This window comes from Oncorhynchus mykiss, chromosome 1 (genome assembly GCF_057628025.1).
Source record: "Oncorhynchus mykiss isolate SJ-2025 chromosome 1, ASM5762802v1, whole genome shotgun sequence".
Classification (NCBI taxonomy): Eukaryota; Metazoa; Chordata; class Actinopteri; order Salmoniformes; family Salmonidae; genus Oncorhynchus; species Oncorhynchus mykiss.
In genome coordinates, this window is record NC_143022.1 from 10,632,683 (window position 1) to 10,653,009 (window position 20,327).

Sequence of the window (20,327 nt, forward strand, 5' to 3'; positions counted from 1 at the left end):
TGTAGCCAATGAGAGCAAAATCTTTAAAAAGGTCAACATTCACAAGGGGTCAGATGGATTACAAGGACGTGTGCTCCGAGCATGCGCGGACCAACTGGCAAGTGTCTTCACTGACATTTTCAACCTCTGTAATACCTACATGTTTCAAACAGACCACCATAGTCCCTGTGCCCAAGAAAGTGAAGGTAACCTGCCTAAATGACTATTACCCCATAGCCTTTGAAAGGCTGGTCAAGGCTCACATCAACACCATCATCCCAGAAACCCTATATATCCACTTCAATTCGCATACCGCCCCAACAGCTTCACAGATGATGCCATATCAATCGTGATCTATACTGCCCTTTTCCACCTGGTCAAAAGGAACACCTATGTGAGAATGCTGTTCATTGACTACAGCTCAGCATTCAACACCACAGTGCCCACAAAGCTCATCACTAAGATAAGGACCCTGGAACTGAACACCTCCCTCTGCAACTGGATCCTGGACTTCCTGAAGGGCCTCCCCAAGGTGGTAAAGGTAGGCAACACCACATCTGCCACACTGATCCTCAACATGGGGGCCCCTCAGGGGATAGTCCCCTCCTGCATGGCCAGCATGACTCCAACACCATCATTCAGTTTGCTGACGACACAACAGGGGTGGGCCTGATCACCGACAATGATGAGACAGCCTATAGGGAGGAGGTCAGAGACCTGGCAGTGTGGTGCCAGAACAACAACCTCTCCCTCAACATGAGCAAAACAAAGGAGATGATCGTGGACTACAGGAAAAGGAGGGCAGAACACTCCCCCATTCACATCAACAGGGCTGTAGTGGAGCGGATTGAGAATTAAGTTCCTTGGTGTCCACATCATATTCTCCCTGCTGCTATTCAGATTGGAGCTTGTGACTGTATCTAAATACATTTTTTGCATAAATATGTCTGTCATCAGCATTTATTTGATGTTGGTAGACTGTAGCATTTGTATGTCTTTCTCTGTATCATGATGCCTTGACATTGGTCATTAATATTAAAGTGATGTACAGACTGAGTTTGTACTCTATTTTTAAGCCACAAAAATCTAAATATCCTTGAACATAACTTAATTTTCAAGTTGAAAGAGTGCGCCAAGAATAAATTGTGGGTGAATAAATATTCCGTTTTTAATCAAACTTTTGTAATGCTGTAAACCCTTTCCATCAATTGTCACTCCAGGTATTCTTAACATTGTCTTTTCTATTATGAATGGGATATTTTTCATACCAGTTTGACTGCTCAGACAAGTGTAATAAACTATCATTACGAACGTGAACGTTGACTAACAAAAGTTTAAGTTATACACCTTCAATACTTGTTACCTACATTAAGCCAAGATGGATCTTGAACTTCGATACCATTACATGAAGGGTCAATGGTGAAAACCCTGCAAGCCAGTGATATAGAGACATTAGAAAAGGTTTGTTTTCAGTGGTGCAAAGTACTTAAGTAAAAATGATTTAAATCGTTTTGGGGGTATCTGTACTTTAACTATTTATATTTTTGACAACTTTAGTACATTCATAAAGGACAAAAATGTACTTTTGACTCCATCCACTTTCCCTGATACCCAAAAGTACATTTTGAATGCTTTGTATGACAGGAAAATGGTCCAATTCACACACTTATCAAGAGAACATCCCCTACCTCTGATCTGGCAGACTCAATAAAGACAAATGCTTAGTTTATAAATTATGTCTAAGTGTTGGAGTGTGCCCCTGGCTATTCTTACATTCAAAAAAAGCAATACAATTGTGTTGTCTGCTTTGCTTAATTTTTTACATTATTTTTACTTTTGATATTTGAGAATATTTCAAACCAAATACTTCCCAAGTAGTATTTTACTGGGCAACTTTCACATTTACTTGAGTCATACTGTTTACAACTGATTGACTGAGGACTTTTTCCACCACTGTTTGTTTTGGACATTTATTTTTTATCAAATGTATTTGACAGGGACAATCTACTGTATTTCTGTAAATGTGCCAGATTTAGCCAGCTGGCTTTGTGATGTAACAAAGGTAGCTGATGATGTAATGAAAACAGACAGTTAAATATGTGTGTGTAGAACTGTTGCACATTTGCTCTGGAAATGAGGACCAAGCCTACTCGTCAAAAGGAGTGAATTGCACCTCCAATTGAAGTCAATAATAAGGTATGGACTCATGCCAATACAGTCATTATTTATATAGCTCTGTTGCTTGCAGTATTTTGAAGGAGATAAACAAGGGAAAATGATGCTTTGGTTAATATTTCTCACGTGAAAGGAAACATGACCATGCTAACTGAAAAATGGATACATGAATATTGGTCAAATGTACCTACATCTTCTGAAACTGTGTTGGGCCTACTTGATAATTAAAAAAAAAGTCACATAGACGATGTCCATAAATTAGACAACAATACTGAACAGTTGTAGCCCGTTGGTGGTGGTAGGCTTCTGGCTGTGATCTCTGACCACTGTAACAGTGAATAGTGGCAATTTACCCGCGGTGTATAGGCTTGTTTACTAGGCTAACTAGTGCATTGGGGTGGGCTATGTGCAGCATGGGCATACAGGAAACCACTCTAGCCACTTAACTCACCTTGGCCACGAGCTCTATAGTTTACAGCTATTGCATCACCTACAAAGCATCAACTGAATGTTGAATGTCAGGTATTTTAATTGTCTGTATTGTCTACTTGTTAAATGTTTGTAAAGTCTTCATTTGTAATTGTTTGTAATGTCTTATCAATTGGTGTTGGACCACAGGAAGATTAGCTAACGTTATAGCGTTAGCTAATGGGGACTCTAGTAAAGATTCACAAGACTGTTCACAGATTCACATTGATCACAGAATCGGATTGATAATCTTAATTCGAAGTTTGAGTTTTTTACTGGACAACCAACACTTGACTGATGGGCTAATCCATAGAAAGAAAATGTGATCTTGGATCTTGAACTCCCCTAGCTACATTTCGACTTAATGTTCAATATTACTAGTCACTCTGTCCTTACGAACAGTAAATCATTGGGTCTAACTCTTTTGATTTAATGCAATTTCATCATCGATAGTGAAACAACCACCACATAATCGTCAACTCCCCCCTACAAAACATGAATTTATTTGTGGTTTATCCTCTAGCTATTTGGTATTAGGTGTGATCCTGACTTGGAATGGCCACGAAGTTACACATTGTTTTAGGAAACATGAATTAATTTGTGGTTTATCCTCTAGCTCTTTGTATTAGGTGTGATCCTGACTTGGAATGGCCACGAAGTTACACATTGTTTTAGGTCCAGTTAGTTTGGAAGTTGTGGTAAATGGGGGAGTGTGAGCGCGTGTCATGAGATGCTGCAGGTGTTGATATGGGGATGGATAGGCTACCACTGCCTTTAATTACTACGCTCTGCCTGCACCTACCTCAACTGGTACTCTGCTGCTTCGCTGTGGTGAGAGCACTAACACACTGAACATGATGGACAAGGATGCTCCATATAGCCATCCATCACTGTCCAGTTGTGATGGATGTAATACAGAATGTAATACAGAATGACAAGATATGGTTTGATATCTCTTCTGAAACTGTGGTGGGGTTATTGAGTTCAGAGTTGTGTAATGGTTGCTTCCATGTCAGTCCTCAAAGATGAAATTGCATAGAATCGAATGAATCACATCCAATGATTTCCCGCTTTGGACATTGTTTTGAAAATGATTCTCCATAGCTGCCATACCTTTGATGTCATAAAGTGTTACAGAATTCCCCTTCCTTATTATAAACTCTGATTAAAACTATGGAGTTCATTGGCCTACAACACATGTGTGTATTTGCCCTTAATTAAAATTATATTGCTAGATAGGCCTAAACTGTAATAAGATGTACTTGAAAGATACTATAAATAGCAGGAGACATACCTGGGTTGTAGACTGGTATTTAGGGCAAGCATTTTAGGATTATACATATGGTTAGTGTCAACTTCTACTTACACGTTAAAGCTCAGCCATGTTGCTACATGTTTACTCATTGACTTCAAGTAGAGCATTGTTTGTGAATCTGAATAAAAGCCTAATAAAAGTGTATTGCCCCCAGCTTGGGCAGCACTGCTACACTGCTTTTTTGGGCTAAAGGTGTTTGTGACACGTGCATGTGTTCCAATGATGTCATAATTGTCTGTAGGTTCTATGTTGCCTATCAACTTGGCTGTCCTTCAGAAAGTAGATAATACTTGTATTTTCAAACAATTAATAAAAATACTAGCAACAAAACAAACTAAATAGATTTAATCCATTAATATGATATTGCCAGATGGAAGAAAATAACAAGGTAGGCCTAAACTGTAATAAGATATATCTTATAGACTGCTTCAGTGCATTTGGAAAGTATTCAGACCCCTTGACTTTTTACACATTTCATTTTTTACATTACAGCCTTATTCTAAAATGGATTACATACAACATTTTCCTCATCAATCTACACACAATATCCTATAATGACAAAGCAAAAACAGTTTTTTAGACATTTTTGCAATTTAAAACGGAAAAAAACAGAAATACCTTATTTACATAAGTATTCAAACCCTTAGCTATGAGACTCGAAATTGAGCACCGGTGCATCCTGTTTCCCTTGATCATCCTTGAGGTATTTCTACAACATGATTGGAGTCCACCTGTGGTAAATTCAATTGATTGGACATGATTTGGAAAGGCACACACCTAAAGTCCCACAGTTGACAGTGCAAAAATCTATTTTAATTCCAGGTTATAAGGCAACAAAATAGGGAAAATGCCAAGGGGGGTGAATACTTTCGCAAGCCACTGTAAATGGTTCAGTTCACATAAACAGTCATTATTTTCAGTTTGAGAGATCATCCCGGGCTTTGCCCCGTCTGCTGTAGCTGAGATGTCCCTGGAGGACATAGAACAACAAGACTATGATGTTTCTGACACTGAGAGAGTCAGGTAAGGCCACTTACACTCTGTCCAGTTAGATATTTGTGTGGAGATTAAGAGAGACAGACTAATAAGAAAGAACTTGTTATGGGCAGGTCAGGCGTCATTCATTGAGTCATTTGTAGGGTCAAGTCTTTGACATGAAGACAGTGGTTAGATTCTGCCATTGGGACTGCTCTGATGTTTCCATTCTCTCCTGGTTATGACCATAGAGCCTTGTCCCAGTCTCTAGACCTGCCTGTCTGTGTGATGGATGACCACCTGACCTCTGAAGCTGTCAATGAGATGGTAAGTTGACCTTGTCATTTCATATTACAACATTAATCCAATAAAATGTTATAGTGATGCTATCATTGGCAATGTTGACGTACCACAACCATCTCTGTTGTGTTTCAGTTGTTTAAATTTATCCAATGTTGCCAATGCTCCTCCACTCTCTAACGGTTCATAAGTTCTTTCAGTATGATATTTGTTGTATATGTTAAGTTTGACTCTGTTGGTGCCATTATTTGAGACTCATAATGTTGATTTCTACCAGAAGCAAAGCAGCACTGTGGAAACCACAGAAGAAGAGAGCCTCAACAGTGCGAAAAATCTTGAGTCTTTTTCACTGATTATCAACTTCCTGCAGAACCTAACTGAGGACTATGTTCTATTTTCTTTGGTACAGTACTACTATCAAACCTGTAAAGGATTGTATGAAAGCAGATTCATCAACTACATTTCCATTGCAGAAAAAGTTACATCACACCACAATGTTGTCAAAACAATTGCTACAAAGCATGTGTAAAATACTGTTTAATCTGATGACTCTACTGACCGACATTTTTCTACTGACTGACTGACAATATTAATACTATTAATATGAATAATTCATATGAATAATTTTCAGGCAATGGAGTAGGATTCGTAATGGCATTTCTGACCCGGTAAGATCTGAAAGCTTATTTAGAATACAATGATCACTGAATGTTTAGCCTTGTTCATAAGCTTTTGAAAGACGCACTATGCAACATTTTAAAACACTTCTTCTGTTTCTGGAATACAGCTGACAAAACAACAGCTTGCCGGCTTGTGTCTGAGGATTGTCCAGTTTTTATCGGACAAGCTGATGCAGATCATCATCCCAGGTCTTTACGAACTACTGGGCATCCAAGATGCTGCCTCCTCTCCATTGCCACAGAAATCTCTCACAGCGTCACTCACCAGTCTGTTAGACAATAAGGTTAACACCAAGTCCCGCGTGAGATTTACTGAGGCTGGTGTACCTAAGAGGCCAGGCAGTCGAAAGTCTTACAATAGCTTTCGCATCCCGACTCCCTACCCTTCCTCCAACTGTATGGATCAGGAAGAGGAAGAAGAGCAGGAATCACAACAACTTAAGTTCAAGGAGATTTACCTGACTAAGGAGATGGGCAGTCTGGGCAGTGGAAGCTACTGCCCAAAACCATTGCCCAAGCCAGCCATGAGGTATGTCTGTAACCATTCTTCAATACTGCCTTTTATTTATGATTGTCCTTAAACAGTATTTGATGTTTATAGCAATTTCACATTTTTTTTAGAGGATAGATATGGCCATATAAAGTTGAATTCGGAGTTTACATACACCTTAGCCAAGTACATTTAAACTCAGTTTTTCACAATTCCTGACATTTAATCCCTGTTTTAGGTCAGTTAGGATCACCACTTTATTTTAAGAATGTGAAATGTCAGAATAATAGAAGAAGAAATAATCATTTATTTCAGCTTTTATTTCTTTCTTCACATTCCCAGTGGGTCAGAAGTTTACATACACTCAAATAGTATTTGGTAGCATTGCCTTTAAATTGTTTAACTTGGGTCAAATGTTTTGGGTAGCCTTCCACAAGCTTCCCACAATAAATTGGGAGAATTTTGGCCCATTCCTCCTGACAGAGCTGGTATGACTGAGTCAGGTTTGTAGGCCTCCTTGCTCGCACAAGCTTTTTCAGTTCTGCCCACAAATGTTCTATAGGATTGAGGTCAGGGCTTTGTGATGGCCACTCCAATACCTTGACTTTGTTGTTCTTAAGTCATTTTGCCACAACTTTGGAAGTATGCTTGGGGTCATGTCCATTTGGAAGACCCATTTGCGACCAAGCTTTAACTTCCTGACTGAAGTCTTGAGATGTTGCTTCAATATATCCACATAATTGTCCATCCTCATGATGCTATCTATTTTGTGAAGTGCACTAGACCCTCCTGCAGCAAAGCACCCCCACAACATGATTCTGCTACCCCCGTGCTTCACGGTTGGGATGGTGTTCTTTGGCTTGCAAGCCTCACCCACCCACAGCTGTGTGTTCCCATGGTGTTTATACTTGCGTACTATTGTTTGTACAGATGAACGTGGTACCTTCAGCCATTTGGAAATTGCTCCCAAGGATGAACCCATTCTTTTTCTGTGGTCTTGGCTGATTTCTTTAGATTTTCTCATGATGTCAAGCGAAGAGGCACTGAGTTTGAAGGTTGGCCTTGAAATACATCCACAGACTCAAATGATGTCAATTAGCCTAACATAAGCTTCTAAAGCCACAACATCCTTTTCTGGAATTTTCCAAGCTGTTTAAAGGCACAGTCAACTTAGTGCATGTAAACTTCTGACCCACTGGAATTGAGATACAGTGATTTATAAGTTAACTAATCTGTCTGTAAACAATTGTTGGAAAAATTACTTGTGTCATGCACAAAGTAGATGTCCTAACCGACTTGCCAAAACTAGAGTTTGTTAACAAGGAATTTGTGGAGTGGTTGAAAAACGACTTTTAATGACTCCAACCTAAGTGTATGTAAACTTCCGACTTCAACTGTACAAGCCAGTTTCAATACAAATTACTTACAAAAAAATACAAAAAAAGTACTCTAATTTATCATATTATTTGACTTTAAAACAGAATAATTTAGTCTTTTTTTTTCTTCTCCAAACCGGCAGAAGCTTTTCTCTTTTATCTTTCTGTAATGAAAAGAACTATAGAAGTTGAATAAATTATAATTTTTTATTATTAGATGTGGTTGACACACCTCCACCACACTAAGGTGTTTTCCCAGAGCAAAAGCAACGATTCCCCCACTATTTTCAATGGTGCAGATGTGTTTGACACACCTCCACCAGAGCAACGTTCCTCACAGCATTACATATTATTTGTTTGACTGTGATGATTTCTGTTTTTTTTTTCAAGAACCTCTCTGTCTGATGTGCAGAAGAAGACAACCAACTCTGACTCGCTACAAGTCCTCTTAGGTGTCTCAGAGGACACCCTCATCACCTGTGTGCAGGACAGCCTGCAAGGTTCTCTCTCCAAACTTGCATGCATGTCCAATTCTCCATCTGGAAGTGCAGGCTCTCCGAAGATGACCCCTGCTGTAATGGCAGAAGTGATTAAAGATGTCAAGTCGGCCGTATCAGTAGTCGTTAAGAGTGCCTCCGCTAGCCAAACCTCTCAAGTGACACCGGTAAGGGGAGACTCACAGACCATGGTGACTGAGAGCATGGTGAGAGAGCTGGTTGCTAAACTTGAAAAAGTTGACCAAGAGAGCAAGAGTCTAACAGGGCAAGTCATGACCATGATCTCTGACACAATGGTGGCTTTTGTTGACGAGAACGAACAGAATTTGCTGAAAGATCTGAAGGACAAGATCACGTTTTTGGCATCGCATGTTGGCTTCATTGACGATCTTGATGCCCTGATAAGGAAATACGAGAGCAGCTACAATATTGGTGAATCTGGTTCCTCCTGCACGCTCACATCTAAGAGCATCCAAAAACTCTCCAGCCGGGAGTTTCAAACATCAGCAATACAAGCAGTGAGTGGAGTTCTTGCCAAAAAAGTCAGTAGTTTGAGCTTTCCTAGTTCAGTCGTTCAGTCTGAGTTAACAGGTGCTGTATCAGGTCAAACATTGTCTGGCATTGTAAAGACAGAGTCAATTTACCCAGTGGGCTCAGCGGCGTCAGTAGTTGTTAAGACTTTCGTGTCAGATATGAAGTCCTTGGCTGAATCTGAAGAGAGTCCCCAACAGAAGAGTGCCTGGTCTGCTGCTGTTCACATTTACCACAGCATCCAAAACAACTTGAAAGATTATTTCGGCAAGCTTCAGAGATTTGCCCTAAAGAGCATTGTCACATCTGATGACAACATCACAACTTGCACCAAAGAAGTCATCTCAGAGCTTCTGGTCTTGTACAAGACTGAGATGTCAAAGGAGGACCCCCTGTACACTGTTGGAGAAAAAGGATCAGACTTCTCTATTGAGAGACAACAATTTGTAGAGGGCGTTCTGGCTCAGCTTGGGGATATCTCCCATTCCAGGGCCTCATCACCAATAGTATATGAGTTCCCCTGTCAAATTGAGGACAGCAGAAGTAAGGCCACAGCTTCTTTGACCAGTCTGTTAGATTGCATGAAAAAACTCTCAAGTGAGGAATTCAAGAGAGACACCACTCAAGCAGTGAGTGAGTTCCTAGTTAAAAAGTCCAACAGTAGCTTAACTAGTGCACAGCCTGCTTATTCTGTAGCATCCAGGTCTTGTTCCGTTCAAAACCAGAGAACCTTGTCAAAGGATATTTGTGCGGATTCTGCTGCCTTTGGCATCATTGACACATTTGTGGAAGACCTGCAGAGCTTGGTGCAACCTGCAGAAGTAGAGGAGAGAGAACCTGACCTCCAGGAAAATGCACAAAAGCGAAAGAGCAGGATCTGGTCTGCTACTACTAGTTTATATAAAAATATTAAGAAGACATTAAAGGGCTTCAACATTCACCGGCGGAGGTCAGACGTGCAGAGAAGACTGTCTAGCCGTACACCCACAGAGGACTCTGGACATCTTGGGACTAAGGAGTACCTTGGTTTGGCAAGCCAGAACTTGACGCAAGCTAGTAAGAGTGTGCCTCACTTGCCCAGTTTGAACCAGGAAGTGACTCTACACATGGGTGTCAGCGAGAGTTCAAAACTTCTCTGGACTGAAACAGACGAGGGTCTAATGAACAATAGTACCAAACAGGTCATTTCAACAATCTTGACCTCATGCGAGGATCAGACATCAAATGCACCTTGCTTCTCCACAGTAGGAAAGAAAATATCTGATATGTCCCTTGAGGTCAACATATTGGTAGGTGGTGTTCTGTCTCAGCTGAAGGACATCTCCTTGTCAAGGTCCCCAACACCATGTGAAGACATGTTTGAACGTCTCCAAGGTTCTCCTGAGCGAACCTCTCCAGTAAGTCTAGATTGCAGCACGGCTGCCTCCAAAGGCATTGCATCTTCCCACAGTCTTCCAACAAAGAGCCTCCAAAAACGTTCTAGTCATGAGTTCCAAACCAAAGCTGAGAAAGGAGTGAGTGAGGTCCTCTCTAGATCCTTTAACATTGTGGAGGAAGGTACAACAGATAAGTACCTCCAGTCTGTATCTACATCTAGTGATATTATACAAACCATAGTGAAAGATCTGCAGGAGCTCACCCAGACCACCCAATCATCTGACATGGTATCTGGAACCTCCCTGCTCACCACTGGACAGGTTTCTGAGAAAATAATCTGGTCTGTTGCTCGTAACATCTACTACAGTCTGCAAAGTAAGATTACGGAGTTTCTCAGAAAATATATTCAAATGTCAGACACAACACTTGGTTCAATCCAAATATTTACATATCAAAGCAGTCCTGCTTCACAAAGAGCAAGTCTCGGCCATCTTGAGGTCAACCAGAGCAGTGTTACACCTGGTGGAAACGATGCCTGTGTGGACATTCCGCACAAATTACTACCTAAAACCACTAAGCTCTCAGGATCCATCCTGGAGGATATTGGCACGATCCGTTGTAGGAGTGCTGACAGCCAAAATACAAGAAATACCTCTTCTTCACGCTCCTCCATCTCTCTAACACCTACTTCAAAATCAAAGCAGTCAGAATGGGACTTCACCTTGCCCGGTACTCCCATCCCCACTGAATTATCTGCTCAGAGTGACTTTCCCATTGTAAGAAACATGATCATTCAGGACTTGTTTCACACAGAGAACTTACTTCCCCCATCCTTTGTGGACAAAGTCAGGCAAGCTGCTGGGGTGGTAGTGGACGAAATGGTGGAAAGTGTTGAGAACACACAGGAAGATGGACAGGGTGCTTCTCATCCTGACAACCTCAGATCTGCTGTTAGGAAATTGAGAAAAATAATTTCCACTGGGACCATCCACATTTTCAGTCATGAATTTGTGGATAAAGTGATAGCCCTTCAGGACAGCCACAGCACTCCACAGGTCTTAACATTGGCAGCAGCCAGAAGTGCTTCAGACTCCATTCTTTCAAGGCTGAAATGGGGAAAGGAACAATGTGCCATATCCAGGAAGCTCTCCTCTCAGCTTCTCCAGATATTTGCTGAAGAGACAGTGAAGGGCTTCCTAAAACAGTGGTTAGATGAGTATGAAAATATCAACATTGATGTTTCAGTCCAGAATGAACCAAGCACCTCTACTTGCATGGTCTTTCCTATCCAGCTCAATCTGAGCAAGCCAGAGGATAGTGACACAATGAATCAGCTCACGAAGGTCATGGTCAACAAAATGATGGATGCCTTATCAGTTGGCTCAAGTCATCAAATGATCACCAAAGCCAATGCCAAATGTTCTTTTGAGTCCAGTACCAGCATGGCCACCAGTGACATTGTAGAAGGGATGTTGGATTTGGTAAGGGATAGCACCAGCAGTACTGGAGAGCAGATCCCCATCTTCAAGTCCAAGAAAAGCAAGAAAACCATGTTCAGCAAGATATGCTTTAACATAAAGGTATAGTACAAGTACAGATTTTTCATGAATAACACTGCTTTTGATAGTATGAGATATTATTTGTTTATATAATTCAGTATTTTAGCATTGTATTGCCTTTTTCCAGTTGATATACTGTACTTTAAGATATATAACAGTTTGTTTTAATGTGCCTTTTCCCACCAAACAGGGTTCCAAGAAAGTTAGAAAGAACCACTGTCCTCAAAAGTCTATGGAGTACCAGCCTCAGAACACTTCCCCTACTGTGTACTTTACAGGTAAGCCCTGCTGCTGCTCATTCAAGACTAAGATATTATTACTTTAGCGTTCAACTAATTCATTTGGAAAGACATTGCACTCTGCTCTGAATTGTTACCCATGACATAGTGGATGGTCTTTCTTTGCAGAGTCGAGGAAAAATTATCATGGCTCCTTTGCTCCAGAGGGAAATGACATCGCATATTCCTTCCCACCTGAAGAGAAGAGTCGCAAACCCTCCCTTTTCACCAGAATGTATAGAGCCATCACTAGAAGCTTCTCCAACCCAAGATAATTGTCCTCATTAAATGAGATTGCATTCATTTGTTGTCATATGTTGACTGTTTTGCTAGCACAGACTGTAATATGTTCTGCGATTCATCCACATGCATTGAGGAGTATACCACCTCAGTCACAGGCTACATCAATAAGTGGATCGACAACGTCGTGTCCACAGTGACCGTATGTACATATCCCCGACAGAAGCCATGGATTACAGGCAACATCCACACCGCGCTAAAGGCTAGAGCTGCTTCTTTCAAGGAGCGGGACACTAATCCAGACACTTATATGAAATCCTGCTATGCCCTCAGACTAACCATCAAACAGGCAAAGTGTCACGCCCTGACTGTAGAGATCTTTTTAATTCTCTATTTGGTTAGGTCAGGGTGTGACTAGGGTGGGCAATCTAGGTGATGATAAGCCAGTGATATAGAGACGGGTGGGCAATCTAGGTCATCTATTTCTTTGTTTGGCCTGGTATGGTTCCCAATCAGAGGCAGCTGTCTATCATTGTCTCTGATTGGGGATCATACTTAGGTATGATGTGGAGCCTGCAGAACCTTATGTTTGTTTATATATATATATATATATATATATATATATATATATTATTTTTGTACCAGGACGTGTGCTCCGAGCATGCGCGGACCAACTAGTCCCTGTGCCCAAGAAAGTGAAGGTAACCTGCCTAAATGACTATTACCCCATAGCCTTTGAAAGGCTGGTCAAGGCTCACATCAACACCATCATCCCAGAAACCCTATATATCCACTTCAATTTGCATACCGCCCCAACATCTTCACAGATGATGCAATATCAATCGTGATCTATACTGCCCTTTTCCACCTGGTCAAAAGGAACACCTATGTGAGAATGCTGTTCATTGACTACAGCTCAGCATTCAACACCACAGTGCCCACAAAGCTCATCACTAAGCTAAGGACCCTGGAACTGAACACCTCCCTCTGCAACTGGATCCTGGACTTCCTGAAGGGCCTCCCCCAGGTGGTAAAGGTAGGCAACACCACATCTGCCACACTGATCCTCAACATGGGGGCCCCTCAGGGGTGTGTGCATAGTCCCCTCCTGCATGGCCAGCATGACTCCAACACCATCATTCAGTTTGCTGACGACACAGCAGGGGTGGGCCTGATCACCGACAATGATGAGACAGCCTATAGGGAGGAGGTCAGAGACCTGGCAGTGTGGTGCCAGAACAACAACCTCTCCCTCAACATGAGCAAAACAAAGGAGATGATCGTGGACTACAGGAAAAGGAGGGCAGAACACTCCCCCATTCACATCAACAGGGCTGTAGTGGAGCGGATTGAGAATTAAGTTCCTTGGTGTCCACATCATATTCTCCCTGCTGCCATTCAGATTGGAGCTTGTGACTGTATCTAAATTAATTTACCCCCTGTTTTTTGCATAAATATGTCTGTCATCAGCATTTATTTGATGTTGGTAGACTGTAGCATTTGTATGTATTTCTCTGTATCATGATGCCTTGACATTGGTTATTAATATTAAAGTGATGTACAGACTGAGTTTGTACTCTATTTTTAAGCCACAAAAATCTAAATATCCTTGAACATAACTTAATTTTCAAGTTGAAAGAGTGCGCCAAGAATAAATTGTGGGTGAATAAATATTCCGTTTTTAATCAAACTTTTGTAATGCTGTAAACCCTTTCCATCAATTGTCACTCCAGGTATTCTGAACATTGTCTTTTCTATTATGAATGGGATATTTTTCATACCAGTTTGACTGCTCAGACAAGTGTAATAAACTATCATTACGAACGTGAACGTTGACTAACAAAAGTTTAAGTTATACATCTTCAATACTTGTTACCTACATTAAGCCAAGATGGATCTTGAACTTCGATACCATTACATGAAGGGTCAATGGTGAAAACCCTGCAAGCCAGTGATATAGAGACATTAGAAAAGGTTTGTTTTCAGTGGTGCAAAGTACTTAAGTCAAAATTATTTAAATATTTTTGGGGGTATCTGTACTTTAACTATTTATAGTTTTGACAACTTCAGTACATTCATAAAGGACAAAAATGTACTTTTGACTCCATCCACTTTCCCTGATACCCAAAAGTACATTTTGAATGCTTTGTATGACAGGAAAATGGTCCAATTCACACACTTATCAAGAGAACATCCCCTACCTCTGATCTGGCAGACTCAATAAACACAAATGCTTAGTTTATAAATTATGTCTAAGTGTTGGAGTGTGCCCCTGGCTATTCTTACATTCAAAAAAAGCAATACAATTGTGTTGTCTGCTTTGCTTAATTTTAAAAATTATTTTTACTTTTGATACTTGAGAATATTTCAAACCAAATACTTCCCAAGTAGTATTTTACTGGGCAACTTTCACATTTACTTGAGTCATACTGTTTACAACTGATTGACTGAGGACTTTTTCCACCACTGTTTGTTTTGGACATTTATTTTTTATCAAATGTATTTGACAGGGACAATCTACTGTATTTCTGTAAATGTGCCAGATTTAGCCAGCTGGCTTTGTGATGTAACAAAGGTAGCTGATGATGTAATGAAAACAGACAGTTAAATATGTGTGTGTAGAACTGTTGCACATTTGCTCTGGAAATGAGGACCAAGCCTACTCGTCAAAAGGAGTGAATTGCACCTCCAATTGAAGTCAATAATAAGGTATGGACTCATGCCAATACAGTCATTATTTATATAGCTCTGTAGCTTGCAGTATTTTGAAGGAGATAAGCAAGGGAAAATGATGCTTTGGTTAATATTTCTCACGTGAAAGGAAACATGACCATGCTAACTGAAAAATGGATACATGAATATTGGTCAAATGTACCTACATCTTCTGAAACTGTGTTGGGCCTACTTGATAATTTAAAAAAAAAGTCACATAGACGATGTCCATAAATTAGACAACAATACTGAACAGTTGTAGCCCGTTGGTGGTGGTAGGCTTCTGGCTGTGATCTCTGACCACTGTAACAGTGAATAGTGGCAATTTACCCGCGGGGTATAGGCTTGTTTACTAGGCTAACTAGTGCATTGGGGTGGGCTATGTGCAGCATGGGCATACAGGAAACCACTCTAGCCACTTAACTCACCTTGGCCACGAGCTCTATAGTTTACAGCTATTGCATCACCTACAAAGCATCAACTGAATGTTGAATGTCAGGTATTTTAATTGTCTGTATTGTCTACTTGTTAAATGTTTGTAAAGTCTTCATTTGTAATTGTTTGTAATGTCTTATCAATTGGTGTTGGACCACAGGAATATTAGCTAACGTTATAGCGTTAGCTAATGGGGACTCTAGTAAAGATTCACAAGACTGTTCACAGATTCACATTGATAACAGAATCTGATTGATAATCTTAAATCGAAGTTTGAGTTTTTTACTGGACAACCAACACTTGACAGATGGGCTAATCCATAGAAAGAAAATGTGATCTTGGATCTTGAACTCCCCTAGCTACATTTCGACATAATGTTCAATATTACTAGTCACTCTGTCCTTACGAACAGTAAATCATTGGGTCTGACTCTTTTGATTTAATGCAATTTCATCATCGATAGTGAAACAACCACCACATAATCGTCAACTCCCCCCTACAAAACATGAATTTATTTGTGGTTTATCCTCTTTAGCTATTTGGTATTAGGTGTGATCCTGACTTGGAATGGCCACGAAGTTACACATTGTTTTAGGAAACATGCATTTATTTGTGGTTTATCCTCTTTAGCTATTTGGTATTAGGTGTGATCCTGACTTGGAATGGCCACGAAGTTACACATTGTTTTAAGTCCAGTTAGTTTGGAAGTTGTGGTAAATGGGGGAGTGTGAGCGCGTGTCATGAGATGCTGCAGGTGTTGATATGGGGATGGATAGGCTACCACTGCCTTTAATTACTACGCTCTGCCTGCACCTACCTCAACTGGTACTCTGCTGCCTCGCTGTGGTGAGAGCACTAACACACTGAACATGATGGACAAGGATGCTCCATATAGCCATCCATCACTGTCCAGTTGTGATGGATGTAATACAGAATGCAATACAGAATGACAAGATATGGTTTGATATCTCTTCTGAAACTGGGGTGGGGTTATTGAGTTCAAGGTTGTGTAATGGTTGCTTCCATGTCAGTCCTCAAAGATGAAATTGCATAGAATCGAATGAATCACATCCAATGATTTCCCGCTTTGGACATTGTTTTGAAAATGATGCTCCATAGCTGCCATACCTTTGATGTCATAAACTGTTACAGAATTCCCCTTCCTTATTATAAACTCTGATTAAAATCTAATCAAATCAAATTTTATTTGTCACATACACATGGTTAGCAGATGTTAATGCGAGTGTAGCGAAATGCTTGTGCTTCTAGTTCCGACAATGCAGTAATAACCAACAAGTAATCTAACTAACAATTCCAAAACTACTGTCTTATACACAGTGTAAGGCGATAAAGAATATGTACATAAATATATATGAATGAGTGATGGTACAGAGCAGCATAGGCAAGATACAGTAGATGGTATCGAGTACAGTATATACATATGAGATGAGTATGTAAACAAAGTGGCATAGTTAAAGTGGCTAGTGATACATGTATTACATAAGGATGCAGTAGATGATATAGAGTACAGTATATACATATGCATATGAGATGAATAATGTAGGGTATGTAAACATTATATTAGGTAGCATTGTTTAAAGTGGCTAGTGATATATTTTACATCATTTCCCATCAATTCCCAATTATTAAAGTGTCAGGAGTTGAGTCAGTGTGTTGGCAGCAGCCACTCAATGTTAGTGGTGGCTGTTTAACAGTCTGATGGCCTTGAGATAGAAGCTGTTTTTCAGTCTCTCGGTCCCAGCTTTGATGCACCTGTACTGACCTCACCTTCTGGATGATAGCGGGGTGAACAGGCAGTGGCTCGGGTGGTTGTTATCCTTGATGATCTTTATGGCCTTCCTGTAACATCGGGTGGTGTAGCTGTCCTGGAAAAACTACGACTATAACTAAAACTATGGAGTTCATTGGCCTACAACACGTGTGTGTATTTGCCCTTAAAATGATATTGCTAGATGGAAGAAAATAATAAGATAGGCCTAAACTGTAATAAGATGTACTTGAAAGATACTATAAATAGCAGGAGACATACCTGGGTTCTAGACTGGTATTTAGGGCAAGCATTTTAGGAATATACATATGGTTAGTGTCAACTTCTACTTACACGTTAAAGCTCAGCCATGTTGCTACATGTTTACTCATTGACTTCAAGTAGAGCATTGTTTGTGAATCTGAATAAAAGCCTAATAAAAGTGTATTGCCCCCAGCTTGGGCAGCACTGCTACACTGCTTTTTTGGGCTAAAGGTGTTTGTGACACGTGCATGTGTTCCAATGATGTCATAATTGTCTGTAGGTTCTATGTTGCCTATCAACTTGGCTGTCCTTCAGAAAGTAGATAATACTTGTATTTTCAAACAATTAATAAAAATATTAGCAACAAAACAAACTAAATAGATTTAATCCATTAATATGATATTGCCAGATGGAAGAAAATAACAAGGTAGGCCTAAACTGTAATAAGATATATCTTATAGACTGCTTCAGTGCATTTGGAAAGTATTCAGACTCCTTGACTTTTTACACATTTCATTTTTTACATTACAGCCTTATTCTAAAATGGATTACATACAACATTTTCCTCATCAATCTACACACAATATCCTATAATGACAAAGCAAAAACAGTTTTTTAGACATTTTTGCAATTTAAAACGGAAAAAAACAGAAATACCTTATTTACATAAGTTGTGGCGAAATCTGCACAGAGCCTTCACCGTGCACTGCCACTTTAAGAGCGCATGAGCAGTAAGGAAGAAGAATATAAAGAGAGCTCGTTCAGCTCTTTGGGGAGGGGCTCTTTGGTGGCGCGACAGTTTGATTGTGTGTGCTGTGCTGCAGAAGTTTTGTTTGTTTTCAGCGTGTGTAGTTTATAGAGTATTTAACTCAATCATCGGTGTAATCGCTCTAGGTCGTGGTTGCTTTTGTTTGGGACCACGCCCGTTATGGATCGCATGGATTAGTAGCAACATTGTTGCGAAGCTTTAACATACAAACCATCGGACAGTCAGACAGTACACCTGCACGCCTGAAGACCACAGCTAAGACCTCTCTTGTTCTCTTTCTCTTTTTCTCTTCCCTCTGTCGTTCCAGTGCTTTACCCTGAAACAGACTCTCTATTTTTCCAATGCACTTCCCATTGAAGTGCATTAGAGCTGGACTATTATTGCCCTGCCTGAAGTATTTGGACATTTTAGTTAAAAGGGAGGTTGCTTGCCAATTGTGTATTGTTATGTGAACTGTATTGAGATGTACTAATGACATGTGGCCGAGAAGACTGGACATTTTTAAGGCCTTTGTTGTGTCGATGAACACCCCCCACATTCATACCCTCTGCACTCATCTACTAGAAAATAATACAGATTATTGCAAATCCTATGTTGATGACTGGGTTCGTTCTTGTATGAAGTTGCTGTTGAATTGCTCTGCCATTATTAGTATTAGTATTATTGTATGAGGTATTCTTGTTTGGGTTACCCCTGTGCTGTGATGTGGGTTTTATATGGTGTGTATTCTCTTTTCTCTCCACTGGCTATCTGGTAAACAGGCTACACTCTAGGCAGTCTCTTCTGCTGATGTGTGTGGGTCTGGTAGTGGTTCTCTCTATTCTACTCTTTTCCTTTCGGCATGGTTAATACCTGCCTGGCGCCCGAACAAAAGCTTTCTTTACCCCTCTCTAATAAATACCGCTACAGAATTGGCGCCCAAACAGGGACTTGAAGAGAAACACCCATGACACCATCCACACAAGGTTGAATCATGTCTTTTGTTGGAACCCCATACTGTGTCAATGTGGACACACCTGATGGTAATCATGTTCGGGATTCTTTCATTGTGGAAGGACTTAATGAACTAATGGAGTTGGATAGCACTGACCCTAATCCCCAGGTTTCTGGCTCACCTATAACATCTCCACCATTACCCTCCCCTCAAACCCTTCCGGTTACCCTGTCCAGAGAGACTGGGAGAGGTGTCTCTGTGATCCCTGGACAACTGGAACATCAATGGACACACACCAATCATAGTTTGACAATGCAGGAGAATGCCATTCGCAAACTCAGTGAATGTGTGGAGGCTCATCAGACAGATATGCAGAGGAGGTTGGATTACCTTCCCTGTCAAATGGAGGAAAACCAACAACAAATTGTTCAGAGACAGAAATATTTACAAGATTCTCTGAAGCAGGATATTCAAGGAAAACTGCACCGGTTCAAAACACAAATGGAAACTAACCATCATCAAGTCATACTCTTTCTTGAGGACGAACAAAAACGGAGAGCAGAGGAGTCAGCCTCTGTTGTGAAGGGAGTGTGTTCTTATCTGAAGGAAGTTATGGAGGACATGAATAACTCTCTCACAGGGGAACTACGATTTTTGATTGAACAGACTCAAAAGGACACCGTTAATGAGATGGAAAAAGCACAGAAGGCCACAGACCTTCAACTGGAAGGGCTGCACCAGGAGGTAATGCAGTGCTTTTCCCTTCTGGACAAATCTTCTGCACCGCCCTCAGGTTTTACCTCTGCCACTGGCTTGGCCAGTAAGGTAATAGGAACAGGTAGTACTACAAAAACCCCTCTGAAGATACTGTTAAACAACAGAACTCCCGCTGCCACTGTCATGCCTCCTCTAGAGCGCTCCCTCCCTATCAAACTACTTTTCCCCACTTTTGGCAGCCCAGAAGATGATGTTGATCCACTGTTTTTCTTATCTAAGTGTAATGATTTTCTTTCTATCCGGCCCCTTACTGACTTGGAGGTTCTGGCCACCCTCCGCAGTGTTCTCCATGGTACAGCAAGAGACTGGTGGGAGATAGCCCGTGAACATGTGTCAACCTGGGAGGAGTTTCAAAAAATATTCCTCTTAGCCTTCCTCTCAGAGGACTATGGGGATGAACTGGCGGAACGTGTTCGTAACAGAGTCCA

General features: G+C 40.7%; 2 protein-coding genes across 3 annotated transcripts in view; one reads left to right on the plus strand and one right to left on the minus strand.

Moving 5' to 3' along the window:
- Nucleotides 1-20,327, minus strand: part of LOC110532571 (actin-like protein 6A) — a 758,238-nt gene that overhangs the window by 10,544 nt on the left and 727,367 nt on the right. The window lies entirely within an intron of this gene.
- LOC118966781 (uncharacterized) lies at nucleotides 6,291-12,275 on the plus strand. Its single transcript, XM_090182178.1, has 4 exons — nucleotides 6,291-6,421; nucleotides 8,149-11,743; nucleotides 11,913-12,000; nucleotides 12,130-12,275. The coding sequence occupies exons 1-4, from the start codon at nucleotides 6,291-6,293 to the stop codon at nucleotides 12,273-12,275; spliced, it is 3,960 nt and encodes a 1,319-aa protein (XP_090038304.1).